The sequence below is a fragment of the Nyctereutes procyonoides genome, unplaced genomic scaffold (assembly GCF_905146905.1).
Source record: "Nyctereutes procyonoides isolate TBG_1078 unplaced genomic scaffold, NYPRO_anot_genome, whole genome shotgun sequence".
Lineage (NCBI taxonomy): Eukaryota > Metazoa > Chordata > Mammalia > Carnivora > Canidae > Nyctereutes > Nyctereutes procyonoides.
In genome coordinates, this window is record NW_026575042.1 from 17115375 (window position 1) to 17136486 (window position 21112).

The following is a 21112-nucleotide window of genomic DNA, read 5'->3' on the forward strand; positions in this document are numbered from 1 at the left end:
GATTTGGGATTAAGGTATCAAGTGATATCAATAAAATCAAGGTCCCCTGAGCTTCTCTGGTGCTTTTTGTATCATATAAGCAATTGTAGGTCATTCTTTTCTCACTAAAGATAATAGTTAGCTCATAACTATATAATTGTGAGGGTGTCATCTGCAATTTTATTTCACTGATAATATAATTCTATGTATGATCCAGTACAGGAGCCATTAGCTGCATGTGTCTATTCAAATTTAAATTAAATACAATTAATTAAAAGTTCAGTTCTCAGTTGCACTAGCCATGTTTCAAGTGCTCAGTCACTTCATGTGGCTGCTGCATTGGACAGTGGAGATATAGAACATTTCCATCATCACAGAAAGTTATGTTGGACACTGCTTATTTAAAGCATTATATATCAGTAATCAGATTAATACTTGACTGTTTGATATTTAATATGTCAATTTTGCTATGAAGGTCGAGTAAATAGAGGTGCTCAAATGAAAGTGATCTGTTTATTTTTATTTTTTTTTAATTTTTATTTATTTATGATAGTCACAGAGAGAGAGAGGCAGAGACACAGGCAGAGGGAGAAGCAGGCTCCATGCACCGGGAGCCCGATGTGGGATCTGATCCCGTATCTCCAGGATCGTGCCCTGGGCCAAAGGCAGGCGCCAAACCGCTGCGCCACCCAGGGATCCCAGAAAGTGATCTGTTTAAAAAAGATTCATTCCATGGTGATATTTTAGGTACAGGCCTTTAAGGTGTGTTTTTTTTTTTTTTTTTTTTTTTTTGATTATCAAAAGACCCATGTTTTGTTTTGTTTTGTTTTTAAATACTTACAGCTCTTATTTTTGGGATCTATGTTGTAGATTTGTAGCTTTACTAATTTCAGCAATTAGAAGTTAAGAAAAATGGAACCTTTGACTATTTTTCTCATGTGTTAAGCCTGAGTTGTGTTTGCTAAAACGAGTCTCATTAGAATATAAGTAAGAGACAGATGACATTAGTGGTATGTGACGTGTCATTATTAATCTCTGGTTGACTTACAGTATTTTTTCCCTAAAAGGAAAATGAGGTCAATAGATTTCTATAATTATATTGTATTATGTCATATAATTAAGACTTTTTTAAAAATGGAAATACTATTTGAATGGTTGCTTTACTGCTCCTAATCCTGTGCTTTAATCCCATGGTCTTGAGTTAGGTCAGGAAAGCCAACCAGTTTTTATTTCTGATTGGAATTTAGTACAATAGCCATCTCTTATTCAGCATTGTAAATAGATGCAGTAGTAATTTTCTGTCGGTTGCTTTTGTTGTAAGTGACTTGTTTTAGAAGTAAGGAAAGATAGTAAAATTGTGTACCAGCAAGAATGCATCCAAATATTTGCGAATTACTGTTCACTCCAAGGCATTCTCTAAAGGAAATATGGAATTGAAAGGACTGTGTGGTATAACATGGTAAAATACTGTATTTTAGTTCAGTGACATATTTTTCAAACTGTAATATCTCTGAACTCAGAGTGTGTCTTACAGTTGATGATGTGTTAAAGTTGACCTGGCAGTGTTTTTCCTTTCTAAGTGGAATATAAAATAATGGCATGTCTTTAATCACTAGCATCTTAGAGTCAGTAGAGTTCATTAGTAATTTATTAGATACCTGAGAATCTTCTTCATTCTCTCCTTTTTCTATTTTTTTCTCCTTTTTTCCCCAGGAATGTAAAACCTTTCATGGTGTGTTTGTAGGATCAGCTTGTAGTCATCATGGACCTTATATTCCAGATGTGCTCTTTTGGTGTGTCATCTTATTTTTCACAACATTTTTTCTGTCTTCATTCCTCAAGCAATTTAAGACTAAGCGGTATTTTCCTACCAAGGTAATTGGGGTGTGATTTTGGAGTCCTGATAATATTCATGTTTTTAGTTTTTGTTACCTTGGTTTATTCAAAACAGTAATACATTGTTTGAGGTTAATACTTGATATCAAATAGTTGTAAATAAGTTACTTATAGTGAAAAGTGTGTATTACATGTCTGAACTAACAGTTGGAAGGTAATGATGTCATGAGGGATGGGATGGTAGGAGGTTGGTTGTGAAATGTGTTTCTTCTCTTTTTGAAAACATGTATCAATATATTTCATGGACCCACTGTCACTAATTAAAATCATTATCCACACTTTCTGGTGGCATATTTTAACCTGAAAGATGGGAATTATTTAGAAAGGACACATAGTTTTTCTGTGTTTATTTTAACGTAATCCCTTTAACATAGGTGCGATCGACAATCAGTGATTTTGCTGTATTTCTCACAATAGTAATAATGGTTGCAATTGACTACCTTGTAGGAGTTCCATCTCCTAAACTTCATGTTCCTGAAAAATTTGAGGTAAGGATTAAAACATTTGGTTATTTGTTACTTGGTAATACCAAACCTTTTTTAAAATGAGACACTTTATAGGAATATATATATCTTTCTCACATACATAAAAAATGATGAGAAGATACAAGTGAACCTATTTAGAAAGTAAGCAAGAAGGTATCAAAGTTAGTCCCATCAGGGAGACAGAATGAAAATACTCATGGTAAGTAGTTGGGAGTCATTTAAAAATTTTTGACCCTGCTGTCTTAGCTGGAGTTCATGATGTGTTTTCCAGGCAAAAGAAACATTTTTTATTCCTTTATAAGGAAGTGACTCAAACTTGAATTTGAATGTGTAACAAGAAGATACTATTTAAATTTCTAGAAGGGTGTGTGTCTGTCACTAAATGGAATGTTCCATGTCTCATTTTCCAGCAGAATCAGGAAAGAATCAAATGTATTCCTTCCACAGGAAAAATGATACTTTTCTGACCCATCCATAAACCCTTTGCTTTCATCAGCAGACTGTAGTTATGTTGTATGTACATAATATACCATGTGCATAATATAGCATTCAAGAATTGTTTTCCCTTCATAGTAGGAGTTGGTAGCTTTTGAATAGTTTGTGGAAATTTCTTATAGTTGAGTATTTGTGTCCCTGGTTATGTTTATGTTTATAGCAAATTATATGACTTCTCTTAAAAACAGAAGGTTTAACGGGGATTAGAAATAAAACGAATATAATTTTAATCTGTTTTATCTTTCATTGGGGAAAAAATTCTTTTTAAAACCAATAGTCTCCAAAGGAGAGTGCATGGGTGGAAAATGATCTACTAAAATTATATAGGTCTACTTATATTTTTGTTTAAAAACAAGAAAAATTTTGCTTTATAATATTACTAGTAAACTATGGAAAACCATTATAGTAACCTAACACATAAATGCGTATGCAGCCATCAGGTATACTCAATTTTATTAATAAAATTTTTCTTTATTGTTTTGCTGCTGAGAGTGTGTAATAATATTTGGAACCTTTGTTTAAAAGCATAGCTATTGAGCCAGTAAAGATTTTTGGCCATTTTTTTCCAGTTGTTTTTATTTAAGTTCAATTTGCCAAAGTATAGTATAACACCCAGTGCTCATCCCATCAAGTGCCCTCCTCAATGCCTGTCAGATTTTGGCCATTAAAAGATGACTATGTATATATGAAAGTCTTTTTTTTTTTAACCAAGTCTTAGAAATAAATGAAACTATAAATTAATAATGGTTCAAAATATTGATGTAATTTCCTATAATCCTGGGCCCAGTTCCTTATTTTCATTCCTTTTTTTTTTTTAAGATTTTATTTATTTATTCATGAGAGAGATTGAGGGGCAGGCAGAGACACAGGCAGAGGAAGAAGCAGGCTCCATGCGGGAAGCCCGATGTGGGACTCGATCCCAGGAGCCAAGGATCATGCCCTGAGCTGAAGGCAGATGCTTTAACTGCTGTGCCACCCAGGCATCCCCTTATTTTCATTCCTAAGTCTATTTTTGTTGCTCATTTATTGATCTAGCTTTCAAGTAGCAAACTGATTTCAAGGGCCATAGATATATTTGGGGAAATAAATCAAGGAACACTTAAGAATTTGTGCATTATATAGATAAAGTATTTTTATTCATGTACAGCTTCGACCATTACGCAGCTTAAGGTGTATCGGTGTGGGAAAATTGGAATACCTGCATTTGAAAATATTAAGTGTTCCTTTTGTATTGACAAATTGTTTTGTGAAGAAAAAACAGGCTTAAAATGAAGTTTAGGTAAAGAAAACTGTTTAAATTTCAGTATACCCAGTGCCCTCCATGAATATTAAACTCTCTTAGGATCTTTTAAAATTTTTTGTTGTAAAACAAATTTTACGTGACAGCATTGGAATGTATTTGTATCTGATATAATGCCAGATTTTTGGCAGTAGAAGTGTTGAAAAAATATGTCCTCAGTCCCCAGTTCTGATTTTGTACTGACAGTGCCCCAAGATCACTGGTCTGTGGGATCTTCAAAGCAGTTTAGTTTAGGAGTTTATCTAGTAGGTAGACTGACCTCACTTTATTTGCCATTGCCTCACTTAACCTCTGTCTATAACTAAACCTCTGCAATCATCAACCTTGTAAAACAGTCTCTTACTTGTTCATAAATCTGTGGCAGTTGATACTAAGCTTAAAAGAGATCTCTCTCTTTTGGTGATCCATTGCTTTGAGGGGGCCAATATGTCTCCATCCAATGTCTGGGAACTCACATCAGATGGCTGAAGCAGTTGAGGCAATTGGCTTCCACCTCTCTCTCACCACATTGTTGCTTATCTTCAAGAAGGCTTATCCAGGCTTATTCAACAGCTTAATCTCAGGGTTCCAGGAGAGTTAGAGAAGCTGCAAGGTCCCTTGAGATCAAGACTCAGAAGTCACACAGTGTCACTTTGGCTTTATTCTGTTGGTTGAAGTAAACCATAAGGACATCCTAAATCCAAGGGAATTCCACCTCTAGATGAAAAGATTGACTACGTGGACAAGGGAGCTTCATCAAGGGGTATCTTTGCAGATAATTCACTATACATTCCAAGATTTAATCTAGTTCTTTCTATTCCCTTTGCGTTTCTTGGGATAGACAGCCTATGTTGCAGAAATTTTATTCAGTAGACGAAAACTTCTTTTTTTTTTTTATCTTTAATTTTTTTAACAGCCTACTGATCCAAGTAGGGGCTGGTTCATAAGCCCATTGGGAGAAAATCCTTGGTGGACTTTATTAATAGCTGCTATTCCCGCTCTGCTTTGTACCATTCTCATCTTTATGGATCAACAAATTACAGCTGTAATCATAAACAGAAAGGAGCACAAATTGAAGGTAATTTTAAAATTTTGTATCAGGTTTTGTAATTTCTTAAGAGTTTGAGGTGTTTTCATAATGACTGGAACATTAAAACATGGAAGATGAAAATTAATTTCTTCTCTGTTTATAAAGTTGTATAGTGTTACAACCTAAAAGAACAGTTTAGATTTACAAATGTTTATGTTCACTTTACTTTTCAGAAAGGAGCTGGCTATCACCTTGATTTGCTCATGGTTGGTGTTATGTTGGGAGTTTGCTCTATCATGGGACTTCCATGGTTTGTGGCTGCAACGGTGTTATCAATAAGTCATGTCAACAGCTTAAAAGTTGAATCTGAATGTTCTGCTCCAGGGGAACAACCCAAGTTTTTGGGAATTCGTGAACAGCGAGTTACAGGGCTAATGATTTTTATTCTAATGGGCCTGTCTGTGTTCATGACTTCAGTACTAAAGGTAAAATCTCTTTACTGCAATATTCAAAAAAATTTTTGTCATAAAATTTATACTTGGTTGTATGAAAATAAAACATTGAACTATCTAAAATTAGTTTCATATTTCCTGGAATTTACTTGGAAAATAGTATTTTGGTATATGGTGTTTAGTATAGTGGGCATTTTAGTGTTAGATGTTTCCACTTTAGAAACATTGTAAAAGGATATTATTAATGACTATAGAGTTTTGAAAGGAGTTAATCCATGGTTTATTTATGATCTAAAAGAAAAATATATCCAGAGGATTTTATAGGCATCTTAAAGGGAGTAATTTTGAAATATGATTGACATAGTTTTTTGACCAAAAAGTGAAAATAATATTGCTACTAAGTAAACAAATGTGTTCTTTCTGATAAACTACATGAAGTAAAGGTAGTAGTGCTCATTATAATAAAAACAGCTAATATTATAAATAAAGCATGCAAGAAATTACACTTTATGTTAAGTATCTTTTAGTTACATCTGTTTTTTACTAGATATTTACTAATGAATCTAGGGATTAAAAAATGCAACAATAGCAAATGTTGGTAAATATCTAGTCTGAAATTTTCTGTTCATTATGGAGGAGCACAACTCCATTTTTCCCTTTAGTGTTTTAGTTATTTTTATTGCAAAGAACATTATTAGGTAAAGAATTGTGTACATTTATAAATTAGGGAAAAATCTTGGAGGTGTATGTATGTTACCATATTAACTTAAAAGATTAAATACTAGAATTCTTTGGCCTACATTTCATGAACTTTCTAACAACTGACTAATTCAAGTATTTGTTGAGTATTTACTATGTTATCAAGACTAGGGAAAACAAATAGGATACATTATAGTTTGCTTTTCAGAACTTGGCAGTCTGGTTAGTGAAGCAGATAGGTTAACAGGTAATTACTCCATAGTGGTGAGTGTATTGTTAGAAGTACCTGGCAAAAGAGGAGAAAGATTTAGTGCACTTTTATGGGGATATTGTCTCCTATTAAGGAAGATTGCCTTTAAAATTTTTTAAGTATTGATGTCATAGAGGCAAAAAAAAAAAAAAATTCAAATAGAACATCCAGAAATCCCTAAAATGAAAAGTTAGTCTTCCCATTTTCCCTTACTTTCCAAAAGGAACTCTCTAGAGGTAAACTCTTTTTAATTTCATTATTTTTAAGTTATATTGGTGGTTACAACCATTATACTTTTACATACTTTTATAGTTTTATTTTTTCCATTATTATTTTTACATTGAATCTCTACCTAAAACAGTGATTCTCAAAATTTAGTCTAAGGACAATCTCTGGGAATCCACAAAAGCAAAAGTATTTGGAGAGCGTATCCTCAGTTTACCTTTGAAGAACATGTAGGTGTTCTAAGACTAAAAAGCTTGGGAACCTATCATGTAAGGTTGGATGTTTTATGAAGATTTAGCATACTTAAGTGTCCACACCCAGTCTTCCTTCCATCTCCTGCCTTTGGTTTACTGTGTTTTTAATTTTATTGTAATGGTTACCAACATTTACACTTTATGCTGTAATTATAATTAAACTGTCTATGCTTTTTCTGTAGGTCAAATTATAAAAATATAAACCCTCTGGGAACACATAATCAGCATTTTGATGATACTTATGTGTTCACTGAGGACTAAGCAGTCTGATCTCTCCCTGTGTGGAGGTAGAAATATACCCTATTTCACTAAGCTCCTGTTGCTACTTGAAGAGTAACTGCCCAAGCCTTAGGACACAATAAATTTTCTTAGCATCTATTTCACTTACTTAAAAAAAAAACAAAAACAAAAACAAAAAAACAGTTGCATATACCGTTTCCACTTTTTCTTACATCCTTTTTTTTTTTTTTGTATTGATGAAGGAATTCCTACAGTAATTTTTTCATATGTAGTTCCATGAGTGGTAAACTTTCAGAGTTCTTTCATGTTTAAAGTTACTCTCACATTTGATTAATATAGTTAGATACATGTTTCAGTGTTCAAAATTATTTTTATTTGAGTCTTAAAGTCATTGTTTCCTATAGACCAATGGTCCTAATAATATGACTGATACCTATTTGGCTTTTATAACTTCAGAAGCATATATATATATATATATATATATATATATATATATTTTTTTTTTTTTTTTTTTTTTTTTCTCCTTTCTAGAAGCTACCAAAATTCCCTGTTTACTCCTGGTGTTCTGAAATTTCACTGGGACATTCAGGTGGATAGATGGATAGGGACTTTCATGTACCCTGCCACTCTTGCTATGGGCCATTATTCTCTAGAAACCTGTGCCCTTTGACTATGGGAATTTTCTGCCAGGGTTTGTTTTCTCTTCTCTCTGTTAGATATTTCTTCCACTTGAGGTCAACAGATATTAGACCTTCTGGATATATTCTCACATTTCTGTCCTGTGCCCTCGCTGTTAATGAAAATTTCCTATTTTACTTAGATTGATCTCTTTAGTCTCATCAAAATCTTATTACAGAATTAATTTTAATTACTTTGATAATTATATCTTCAAATTTCTAGAAGCCTTTTTCACTCCGATTATTTATTTTTCATAGCATTCTGAAGTTGCCTTATGGATAAAATATTCTCCTGAAATTTCCTGAGGATATTTATTTGATTTCTTTTGGTTTTCTTCTCTTCCTCTTATGTTTCTTAGGAAGGACATACTTGGCTGTTCAGTAGAGAGTGAATGTGTTTTTCCTCTGTAGCCGTTAGGTCTTTTTTCTTTATAAGTCTCCATCTTAGAGTGCTGCTTGTGGTTTTTGAGTAGATGGATGGAGCCTGTTAATGGCTTTCCTGTAGGATGCCTAGGCATAGCAGGTAGGCAGTTAGAGATCCCTCTAACTGTCAAAGTAATAAGGACTTTGATTTGGGGATGGAGTTCAATTATTATATCAGGAAATGGTACTATTGTATAATAGTTACTATATTGTAGTGATAATAATAATGGTAAATGTTTTAAAAAATTATTTTATTGTTTTTATTTTAATTCCTGGCTAATACTTTATGAGTCATCAATATACACCATGTGCTTTTTCCAAGTATTTTAGTATTTGAAATCCTTTCATCTTCATGCAGTCTGTTACAGAAATTACAGCATAGAGTCAAGGCTCAAGAAGAGGCTAACTGGCTTTTTAAACCAAGGAGTCTGACTATAGTGCTCATGCTCTTAACCCCTTAACACACTCCCGTTTCAGGAAGAAACTTGTAGAGATAAACAGTTTTTCAAGAAGGCTATTTTTACTAGCATATTTCTTATTTATAGAAAAGTTAGGTCTCATCACTGAAATATCTTTTAATTCTATCTCCATAGGTACTCACTGACTATGTTTTTGTATATCTTATTGCTGTGAAATTGTATTAGTAGCATGGGTTCTAACTGTGGCCCTTTTACTTACAGTTTATTCCAATGCCTGTCCTGTATGGTGTTTTCCTTTATATGGGAGTTTCCTCATTAAAAGGAATCCAGGCAAGTCTTAAGTAGTTAATGATTTTGTAGAAAAATTTAAACATAATTTAAATTTGCAGAGTGTTTTTATGATGTAGTGATGTATCCTCAACTCTGATATTCTGGGGGGGGCAGGTTACCTGGTAACTTTAATTCCACATTTTGCATGTGATTGTGGCTTACTACACATTTTTCCCTCAAGAATGGGATCATGAACTGTTACGATGTTCACCTATTTTTAATCAAAGCCAATGAAAGGCCCTGTAACTATTGATAAAGACTAGTAGAGGGGCAGCCAGGGTGGCTCAGTGGTTTAGCGCTGCCTTCAGCCTAGGGCCTGATCCTGGAGACCCGGGATCGAATCCCATGTTGGGTTCCCTGCATGGAGCCTGCTTCTCCCTCTGCCTGTGTCTCTGCCTCTCTCTCTCTCTTCAATGTGTTTCTCATGAATAAATAAATAAAATCTTAAAAAAAAAAAAAGACTAGTAGAATAAGAGGAGGGATGCTGAGGACCAGAATAGTTAGTACTTGCCATCTGTGCAGTGCAATATAGTTCATAAAGCCTAGGACACAAATTATTTTCTGTGTTTCTCGAAATAGCATTGTTAACCAGGAAAGGAAGAAATGCTAATTTTGTCAACTAGGAAACAGAAATAGAGGGAATTATGATGGTTCTTAACCAAGTACACAACAGAGCCAAGGCTAGAACCCAGTGATTTCCCTACTCTGTTTGTCTTGTTTATAATACTTCTGGAAAATAGTCTGATAAAATGTACTAAGATCTTCGTGTAAAACATTTGGCTCAGGGTAGCCCTGGTGGCGCAGCGGTTTAGCGCCGCCTGCAGTCCAGGGTGGGATCCTAGAGACCCGGGATGGAGTCCCACGTCGGGCTCCCTGCGTGGGGCCTGCTTCTCCCCCTGCCTGTCTCTGCCTCTCTCTTGCTCTGTGTCTCTCATGAATAAATAAAAAAATTAAATCTTTAAAAAAAATTTGTCTCATAAAGCACTCTTAACACCATGTGGCCACCTCCTATCATGCAAAGTGTATTTATTGTCTAACATTGCCAGCTAGTGCTGGCAAGACTTCTCAGTCTTGAAGTCTTGAAAAAAAACTTCTTGTTTTTTTTAGTAGTCCTGGATCTCCCCCCTACTCGTCAAGAAATGATCTCACTAACCAATTTTTTTTTCTTTGAAAACTTTATTTTACAGTTTTGTGAGTTTTTACTCCTGGTTTATAAATGAGGAAACTAAAGTTCAAAAAGACCAAGGAATTTGTTCATAGTTTCCTTTTCATTGGGTGAAAAATTAATAATTGTACTTTAGACTATTTTATAGAATTGATAATGTTAGAGTGGGAAAGAACCTTGGAAATTGTTGCTCTTTTATTGTACATATTAGAAGAAAAAGTCAAAGGAAGTAAATGACTTGAGTTGATTAGAGTAGATAAATTCATCTAAAAATTTGAATCCTCCAAATTAAGACATTTTGGTGTGAGTTTTCTGATTAGGTTAATTGCGTTAATTTACAATGATTGCCTTGATTTTTGCCCCCTCCTTGGGTCCAGATGTTCTGTACTGAAATATTCTACTATACTATCAGAACATATCAAGAAATTATAGTTTAAATCCCTCAGTAGCATAAATGATACTTTATTGAAAACTTTCTTGCTTTGTTTTGTTTTCCGTTCAATACACAGTTTTTTGACCGTATAAAATTATTTGGAATGCCTGCTAAGCATCAGCCCGATCTGATATATCTTCGTTACGTGCCTCTCTGGAAGGTCCATATTTTCACAGTCATTCAGCTCACTTGTCTGGTTCTTTTGTGGGTGATAAAAGCTTCAGCTGCCGCAGTAGTTTTCCCCATGATGGTAAGGCTTTTTTATTTTTTATTTTTTCAGACTTTGTCACTAATTAGTAACACTCCTGTGTGTTTCGACAGTATTTTACTAACGTTCATCTCCGTGGTATAATATAGTAATGTATTAGTAATATTTATATTTGAGAAGGGGAATAGTCTATTTTAAGCACCTTAGGTGTTTTGAAATGTGAATTGGCCCTTTTGCAACTATTAAACCAGTTGCTTTAGAAACTGAATTCACTTGTTATTTTCTACATTTTTGTTTTTTAGTCCTTGGACTATAGAATGCTGTTTTGTATTTTTAAACAACTTTAGAGTTTAGTACGTTTATGGAACAAAGATGATAGCCAGATATAAAAGAGCAAAGCACCTAGAGCAAGATTCTTTAATAGAATGCTTCAATACATCTTGCTCAGAAATTAAGAGATCTAGAAGTTAAAAAATAATAAGATTTTAGATGATATTAGTAAGATAGTATCATTCACCAAATTGTCACAGAATATTGTATTTTGCAAACAGAGAATACTCATCCTTTTGTAAATTCCATGTAACCACTGGTTATATGCTTGGCCACAAAGAAAATCTTAAAAAATTAAAAAATCATAAAAATTATGTGGGTAATATTTCCTGAATACAAATAAATTAAATTACAAATGAATAATGAAAAGCACTAAAAAAATATAAAGTATTTAGACATTAAATGCTGAAATAATCCTAAGTAGGAAACTAAATTTAAAAAACATTGTAGGTATTGCAGCAGAGAATTTTTAACAAAGTCTGTAAGCTATACCTAAAGTTATATTCATAAGGTGGTTCAAAGTTAGTGTTCCTTATCATCAAATCAACTGCAAATGTTCATCTTTAAATGCTGTTCTTAGGTCATAGGCCATACAAAACAGATAATACCAGATTTAACCCAAAGGTTGTGGTTTGCCTGCCACTGATCTAGAGGAAATGGATTATTTCCATTCTATCTATGCATTTCCAGGAATTAACCCAAAGAGAAACATAAAATCTATGGATTGTATAACTCAGTTGCACACAGGGACTGGAAAAATGGCCAGAGATCTGCCCTTGGATCACAGGCCCCGCTGAATGTTAAAGAACAGTTAATTCCAGTACTTCTTAAATTATTCTAGACCAAAGGAAAAGATGGAAACATCTGCATTTTTTTTCTCATGAAACACTAGCTAGATCTTAATACCAAAGCCTAATAAACTTGTACAAAAGAATGATGCTGACTTCTCACTTACTAATAGAAGTTCAAAAAAAATCTTAGGATATTAACAAGTAAATTTACAGTGTTTCTATAACATATCATGATTAAATAGACTGTGATATAGCAAGCAAGAATTACCAACATAATTAAAGATAAAAAGACTTAGAAAATTGCAGTCATTGTGAATGCAAATTTGTAAATGAGTTCTGATATAGGGAAGTGTGTACTATTATTGTTATTTGGTGGGAATTGAAGGTTCTAACTGTGATATAAGAATAATACAATATTTGCTATAAGGAAGAGATAACATTATTTGTAGATAATGTGATTATTTGCTTATTCACTCAAGTGACTCAAACAAAAAAAAGACAAACTCTAATAGAATTAAGAATTTTGTTAGAGTGGGTGGTTACAAGAAAACTCATTGGCTTATCAAAAGAAATCTGTGATATGGTAGCTCTGGATGCTAGAAGTTTGAAATCAAGGTGTAAATGGGGCCATGCTCCCTCTGAAACATGTAAGGAAACCCTTTTTGCCTCTTCCTAGCTTCTGGTGGTTTGCTGAAAATCTTTGGCACTGTGTTGCAACTGTATAACTCCACAAACTGCTACCTTCTCATGTGGTATTCTGTGTATCACTGTGTCTTTATGACCATTTTATGAGGACACTGGACATATTGTATTAGGAACTCCCCCTACTCCACTGTGACCTTATCTTAATTATATCTCCAACAACCCTATTGCCGAATAAGGTCATATTCTGAGGTACTGGAGGTTAAAATTTCAGTCATCTTTCTTGAGGGACACAGTTCGTTCCATAATAATGTGGAAGTACATAAAATTAAGACCCGAACAAATAGGAAGATAAATTATGTTCTTTGTTTTGCATACTTAGTATATTGTAAAGATGTCCCTTCCAAGTATGAATTTTATGAGTTTTATTTGCATTTGTGGTTGTGTGTATGTGGGGAGGATTGTTGTCAGTGTGAACTAGATAATTTTAAAGCTCATAGAGAAAAATTAATGTCAGAGTCATAGATAACATGGATGGTAGAAATGTTCTATGTCTTATTTGGATGTGGGTTCCCTGAATATGTACATTTGTCAAGAGTGTCAAATATGTGCTATTTTTCTATTTTATTATATGTAAATTGTTTATTAATGAAAGAATAAAAGTAAGTGAATACCAGAGGAATAACAAAACAAAGATAAGTAAGTATTCCTGGCTGAGTCTGGGGTGAGGGACTTGATTGTTTCTATGCTGGTACCATGCTGTTGATAACTAAATATTTAAAAACTGCTGTCAAGTCAGTGCAGTAACACAGAATGGAATTGGCATCAGAATAGACAAATCAGAAAAATAGACTGAGTCCAAAATTTATCAGAATATATGAGAACCTAACCACTTGAATATCATAAGTGAGTCATTTCATTAAAGGTGATAATTCATCTATGTGGGAAAATTTAGTATATAGTCTTAGAAGATTTGACTGTGTATGGGAGCTACGGTTGCTTCCTTCACCAATACCATCTTCAGAAAATAATCATAAATGAATTGAAGATTTAAATGTTAAAATGTAGAAGAAAATTTTGAAAAACATTTATATAGTCCAGTGATTGAGGGTAACTTTTCAAAAGAGATAGGGAAACCCAACTGTAAAAGAAAGATAGATATGTTTAACCACATGATAATTAAATGTTTTATGTGAACATAGTAAAGTCAGATTGTGAACTGGGAGAAAGTATAACATGTAAGGCAGATAAAATGCGTCTATCTGAACTACATAGAGCTCTTAAAAATTCACGAATAAAAGTCATAAAAGACATCTGAAAAGCCAGGCAAAAGATAGTAATGAGGAAAATGGTAAGAACAGGAGAAACCCAAACGACCAATGAACATTTGAAAACATCTTCAACCTTAGTAGCAGTTAAAGGAAAACAAGTTAAAGTAATGGTATATCTTTTTCACATACATAATTGGAAAGTTTAAACCTTATACTGGCAAATGGGTTCTCTAGTCCATTGCTTAAGAGATTTTAGGAATTATATCTACTTAGGGGCGCCTGGGTATCTTAGTTGGTTAAGTGTGCTACTCTTTATTTCAACCCAGGCAGGTCATGAGATAGAGCCTCATATTGGTCTCTGTGCCGGACCCATCAACGGAGCCTGCTGAAGATTCTCTCTCTGCCCACTCCTTTCCCCCTCAAAGGAACTCCCCCCCACCAAAAAAAAAAAACTATATCTGCCTATATGATGTATATATTTTAAAGTCATCATAAAAATTAATAGTCTTGTTTTACTGTGAAGATACCATGCTTAATCTGCTTTATAATTTTATGCAGAGTACAGGGATTTTTACAGGAAGAGGTTAAGAATGCCATTTCCTTGATATGTTCTCTTTGAACAGGAAGCTTGAAAGATAAATAGGTGACTCATTTCCTTTGAAATAAGATGATGTATGAAGTGATTTTTTTAAAAAAAAATTATTTGAGAGAGAGAGCAAGGGTGGGGCAGAGAGAGACTTTAACATACTCTTTGCTGAACGTGGAGCCCGAGGTGAGGCTTGATCTCATGATCCTGAGATCATGACCTGAGCTGAAACCAAGAGTTATATGCTTAATCAGCTGCACAACCCAGAGGCCCCTGAAGTGATTTTTATTTATTTTTTTTGAAGTGATTTTTAAATAAAATATATGAAGTACTTTTTTGTTATTTATGATTTGATATTTTTTCTCTCTTTAAATGATATAATTTTTAGCCCTGGCTTCATTTTTAGATGTTACTTAATAGTTTCTCCCCCACTTTTTTAAGGTTCTTGCATTAGTCTTTGTACGCAAACTCATGGATCTGTGTTTCACAAAGAGAGAACTTAGTTGGCTTGATGACCTCATGCCAGAAAGTAAGAAAAAGAAAGAAGATGACAAAAAGAAAAAAGAGAAAGAGGTAAAAAGACCAGAATTTTAAATTTACACTTTTCACTTATTATTTAATATTTTGTACCAAGTAGCAGGCACTTTTGTGGTCACTTTACATGAATCAGCTCCTTTAAAACTCCTAAGAACCTTATTTTTATGAAATAAAACCTTAAAAACCTAGACACATTTTAGTGTATATTTTAACAGCATTTTAATAACCTGATATATATGTAATGACAAAAAGGACTTTAAATATCTTTTTGCAAAAAGTACTATTAAACCCTAGTCTTAATATGCAGTATTATGTACCATTAGTTGATTTGTATACAAAGATATACATGAATATTTTATTCTGAATTTAATTTTTTTGTAAATAACCAGCTCAATGCTCTTCCTCAGTAAGAAGGAAAAGTAGACATTGAACGTATGGCATAGATGATTTTATTGATTTTAGTGCCCTACTCATTTTCCCATTAAGAATATTGCTAGAAAATCAGAGATAAGAAAAAGATACACATATTTAAATATTGTGGTCCTGTTTAAATAGAGATCTCAAAATTAATTTTCCCCCTAATTTTTGAGAGAAAGCAACATAATTTATACCTTATTATATTAGTATTTATGAAAATGCACTTATTAAAGCTTTACAGACAATTAGGTTTAATTAAGCCTTGTTGGTATTTTTTCATAGTTTGGACTGATTAGTTAGTGCTGATTTATGCTAAAATTACTGGTTTTCTGTTTACTTTTTAAGAAAGGATACTAATTGGAATACTAGTTTGAATTGAGTTTCCAAAATTTTTAAAAGATTTTTGTTTCCTTTAAAACTATATTAAACATGTAAATGATTCTGAGCTTTTGGTGAATTTCCAAATAGGATGCAATTTATTTATAAAATACTGAGGTTAAAATTACCTGCTTATTATTTTCTGTATTATGTTAGAATAAGGTTCAGTGTATACAACAGAAAACAAAAGTAAAGGAGACTGAAACAGAGTTTCTGCAGAAACTTCATGTAGAAGTCATGAGAAGAGAAAGTGATTGATGTGATGGCTCTAAAGAGTGGTCTGGGGCTCCTGTGTTGCTGTCCTCTCACCTCAGCACGTGGTTTTGATTCTCAGAATCACCTTATAGATCAAAATGGATGCTGAGCTTGAGCTCTCATGTTAGAGTAGAGGTGGCAGGAGGGCTAAGAAAGCAAAATGGGTTCTCCCCTACTATCCTGTTTTTAAGGAATCTTTCCAGAAATGTCATCCAGTAAGTTCCACTTGCTTCACGTGGCTGCCTGGAACTTCAAGGATTGCTGGGAAATTTAGCCCTGGCTTCATTTTTTTTTTTTTTTAATGATTACTTTTTTAAAAGATGGGCATATTGCCATCTATAAATAGTGGGATTACTACGGATAAGAAAGAAGAATGTAAATGCTCTCCCAGTCCATCCTACCATGTCCCCAGTAATTATGTCATTATTTGGGGTCATATCTCCAATATAAGTTGTTCTCCACCTGGGATAACATTTCTTCTCAGGGTTGATATTTCAGGGTTTGAGACATTTTTTATTGTCACAATTGGATGGGTATCCAGTGGGTAGAGGTCTAGGGTGCTACTAAACATCCTACAGGACTACCTCTTAACCACAAAGAGTTGTTTGGCCCTAAACGTCAGTATTGCTGAGATTGAGAAATTCTGCCCTTTCCAAAGGAGGCTTTGCTTATATTATGTTGTAATGAAAGCCATCAGAGTTCACAAAATTTTATCTTATTATATACTAATAATTGATAAAAATGTATGTAGCTAAATTGATTTTAAAACAGCATTAATGATTAACTTAAAGAAATGAAACTTATAACCATTTAAAATTTAGTTGTTTTCTTTTGTGCTACCAGTATGTGTTTTTAATAATAAAAGGAATTTTTCAATCAAGGCAAATGTGTTTAAATATATTGTCAGTTTTGGGTTTCTAATTCTTGAAGATGTTATATATTAATTGGTCCTCCTGGAAATATTCTGGGAAAAGTAATTTTTTTGTGTATGTGCTCTGAAGGAAGCTGAACGAATGCTTCAAGCTGATGACGATACTGTGCACCTTCCATTTGAAGGGGGAAGTCTCTTACAAATTCCAGTTAAGGCCCTAAAATACAGGTGAGATAAAACTGTATCTTATAAAATGTATTTTGTATACACATGAAGTACATGAGTAAGCCATGTGATACTTTGTTAAAGTAGTAATCTCTATTTTTAAAAATAATGACAAACCAGCATCTGGCATAAAGTCAACTAAAGAGGGTCTTCATGAAATTGAAAAGGAAGTCCCCTCCCAGGTTATAGGCAGGAGTGAAGAAAAGACTGGACTTGGACCAGAACCTCAAACCAACTTCCATGCCAAGCACACGAGTTATTTGTCTTGCATCACTCCTATTTTTAATACTTTTTTAAAAAAATATTTTATTCATGAGCGACAGAGAGAGAGAGAGAGAGAGAGAGCGAGAATGGCAGAGACACAGGCAGAGGGAGAAGCAGGCTCCATGCAGGGAGCCCGACGTGGGACTCGATCCCGGGTCTCCAGGATCAGGCCCTGGGCTGAAGGCGGCGCTAAACCGCTGAGCCACCCGTGCTGCCTGCACTCCTGTTTTAATGAAGTTTAAAATCAGTACAGTACACAAGTCTCAGAATATTCACATTCTCTCAGTAGTATGGCTTTGTCCTTTTTATTAGGCCTGCATCAGTGTGTGCTGGAAAATTAACTTTGTAACTCATTTTCTGATCACCTTCCAAATTGTGATTATGTTTAGAGGCCCTGGAATTCAAAGATGTGACTTGACTATTGGCAGTGAGGGCTCATATTATGAAAAACTGGAGTTCCATATATAGTTTATTATGAAGGACTTTGGTGATTTACATGTAAATTTAAGAACTAAAGACAGCAGTTAATTCTGTCTTTAAACTCCATCTGTGTTTAGTAGTTTTTTGTAGTTTAAAAAAATAAAAACATTTATGCATGTATTAGCCATTTCTGATTAGCTGTTGATAGTAGAAAAGTCAGTTTTAGAATGTATATAGCTTCCTTCCCTGACCAGTTAATGGAAACCAGTTAATGGTTTGTTGGTATTTATTAACTTCAAATTTTTTTCATTTTCAATTTTTTTAGTTTTTACAGAGGTCTTCCTAGTTTGATAAATGAATTCATCATGTAATATTCCTTTATACTTTTAACTATTAATTTTCATCATTGGTATTACTCTGTGTCACCTTTCATGATTTTTCCTCAAATATTTCTTATATACTTTAAGTTAAATGCCAAGTATAGACATCTTAATATACACAATTATAGTGCTCTGCTTTGCTGGATTCTAAACAGGTTTGCTAAGCAAATTACTTTATTAACTTTGTTGTACTTGAGTATAGGAACTGATGGTTATTAGTGATGCATCAATTTCTAAAGATTATTCACCATTTAGTTTCTATAGGTCCTGCATTATTACTTCCTCAGTATAATTATACATGGGCCTTGACAAATTTAAGTGGAATGTATACTAACATTGTCTGATGTTTAACCAAAAGAATGATTATTTGTATGTTACTTTTGTCTTTTTAAGTGATGACATAGGCCAAGATAAATGCTGCTTCGCTTAAAATTTGAATGTTTGGAATGCCAGCAATTGACTGACCTGTTGATCTGTCATAATTTAAAATCTTAATTAGTGTTGGATTGCTTGCCATGATAATGAAATGAGATAATATAGAAAAACATTTGGAAGCTGTAAAACTCCATAAAATAAGAAAGTAATTGATTTAATGTAGACAGATTTTCATTCCTATCTCATTTTATTTTGGGGAAAAACAAAGATGCAATGTCTTTTAAAAAAGATCTTAATTGCTACTAATGGGAAAGTTCTTAGAAGGGGACATTTGAAGCTAGAAAGTGCTTCAGGAATGTCTCTCTCCAGTTGTTTGAAATTGGCAAGCAGACACAGAAACATTTATGCAGAGTAGGTAGTTTCAAGTTGGTTGGGTCTGCCATTGTGAATTTGGGTATTCAGATTTTGTGCACTTTAAAAAAAATTGACTTGGTAAAGCACCTTTTCCTAGAGATTCTTCAGTTACCATGCCACATTTCTTTACAGTCTTCTATTTTAAATGACATTTGGATTTAAACGACATTGTGAACAAAGGTAGCACTTTCTACAGTGACTGCCATTTATCATGTAGCTGCCGTCACATTTTGAACATAAAGCCTAATTTGACATTTGTATCTGTCACTTCTGTGCATGCAATATTAGTCTTTTAGTAAAGAAAAAGAACTTGCAAATATATTTCTGTTAACTTTATAGTACTTTTCATATTACTTGTGACTGTGACCAGGTTGAGGCCAAAATTACTTATGGATAGCATCGTTGGATTTGGGGTCTCGAAGGAATTTTGAAATATTTTTTAGATACAGGGAATGGTTATATTTATTCCTTACAATGAAGGGACAGTATTTTGTTCTTTTGATTTTGATAAAGTGGATAGAATAACACTGTGACACCAAAAATGTGAATGCCAGCTAAAAGTGATATTTATAAGCCTGTTTTTGTGTTATCTGTTCAGATGTTTTCAGAGCTCTGTTTCTACTTTTGAAGTGTTGCCTTTTCCATCATTCTTTTAAATTATTTTTAAAAGCTATTAAAAACTAGTTTTTTTTCTTTTAAATCATAATCTTAGCTTTTCCTTTTATACTTTGGATCTTCAGTTGATGAGATTGAAATTTGTGCCAGTTATAAAAGTCTTCTAATTGATTTGAGTTTGTATTTTTTTATTTATAAGCACATTAATGTATTCTTTTAGGTTATTTCAATAAAACACTTATAGCCAAGATGATCATCTTTGGACATCATTGCCAATCTAATTAATCTTACTCCTAGTTTTAATTATACAGAAAGATGCAATTGCCCATGAGACCTTTATAACAGAACTGTAGAATCCTGATGTTTTGCTAGACCTTGGTTTAAGTGCATGACAAAGAGTTTTCTCAATGCGAAGCTGATGAAGACAAATATTATATAGTTAAGAGTGACAATATTAATGCTTTTGCAAGTACTGAATACTAACCAAAAAGTGTATTTGTTCTTCAGTGTCGATCCCTCAGTTGTTAACATATCAGATGAAATGGCCAAAACTGCACAGTGGAAGGCACTTTCCATGAATACTGAGAATGCCAAAGTAACCAGATCTAGCACGAGGTAGCTGTAACTCTTTATGCATTTTCTAACTGTAGCCAATTTTCAGTTGATTTATGGATAGATAGCTTTTTAATAAAACCATTAAATGTAACTCAATTTGCATACATCATATTCTCAATAAAACAAGCCTTCTTCTCCTCTTCCTTTCATCTGTCTATCCATCATTTTACTGAATACTGGAAATAAGATATAAGTGCTGATAGATTATTTTTTAAATTCATAGGCCTATTTCCAAAAAGAATTTGAGCATTTTCTAATAAAAATGAATGTACACATTTTGGTGGTATGGATTAAGTATATAAAAGATCAGAAACCATATAAAGAAAGATAATTTCCAGGGATTACATAAATACTCTAAATGAACACTATCTCAGTCATGCTTTCTGATTGTCCAAGAAAAAAAGAGATGATTGTTTTCCTTGTATTGTTTTAGCCTGCCATTTCTTCAGGTGGGGTAAATGTTTTCCTAGAAGATAGTTGGAAGAGAATTTTAATCCATGGGTATAAACGCCATTTGGTTTTATAATGGACCATGTACTCCCTAACAATTCTTCTAACTCCTTTCTTAGATTTCTTGTTAGGAAGCCATTTTTTTCTTTCTTCTACCCTCACTTTAAGGCCTGAAACTAAGTGATTCTAGTTTGATAAGCATTAGTACTTTAATCCCTTGGTGAGTGGAGAAATGAGGTATCCCGTAGTGCACTCAACCATTCATATTCTACAAATACTCTGCGTGCACCTTGTGTCAGACACTGTTGGTATACTCTGGTTGGATATCAGATTGAAA

At 33.5% G+C, this 21112-nt stretch overlaps 1 protein-coding gene across 6 annotated transcripts in view; it reads left to right on the forward strand.

Annotated features, from left to right (window-relative positions):
* The window catches only part of SLC4A7 (solute carrier family 4 member 7), a 111130-nt gene that overhangs the window by 84525 nt on the left and 5493 nt on the right, over nt 1-21112 (forward strand). For 3 of the 6 annotated variants that reach the window (XM_055321032.1, XM_055321034.1, XM_055321035.1), the window contains 9 exons: nt 1693-1854; nt 2250-2363; nt 5051-5212; nt 5398-5649; nt 9065-9133; nt 10808-10981; nt 15001-15132; nt 17148-17245; nt 20218-20325. In XM_055321032.1, the coding sequence (XP_055177007.1) occupies nt 1693-1854; nt 2250-2363; nt 5051-5212; nt 5398-5649; nt 9065-9133; nt 10808-10981; nt 15001-15132; nt 17148-17245; nt 20218-20325 (1271 nt within the window). The remainder of the gene's footprint in view (nt 1-1692; nt 1855-2249; nt 2364-5050; nt 5213-5397; nt 5650-9064; nt 9134-10807; nt 10982-15000; nt 15133-17147; nt 17246-20217; nt 20326-21112) is intronic. The other 3 variants (XM_055321036.1, XM_055321033.1, XM_055321037.1) reach the window with 1 other exon arrangement.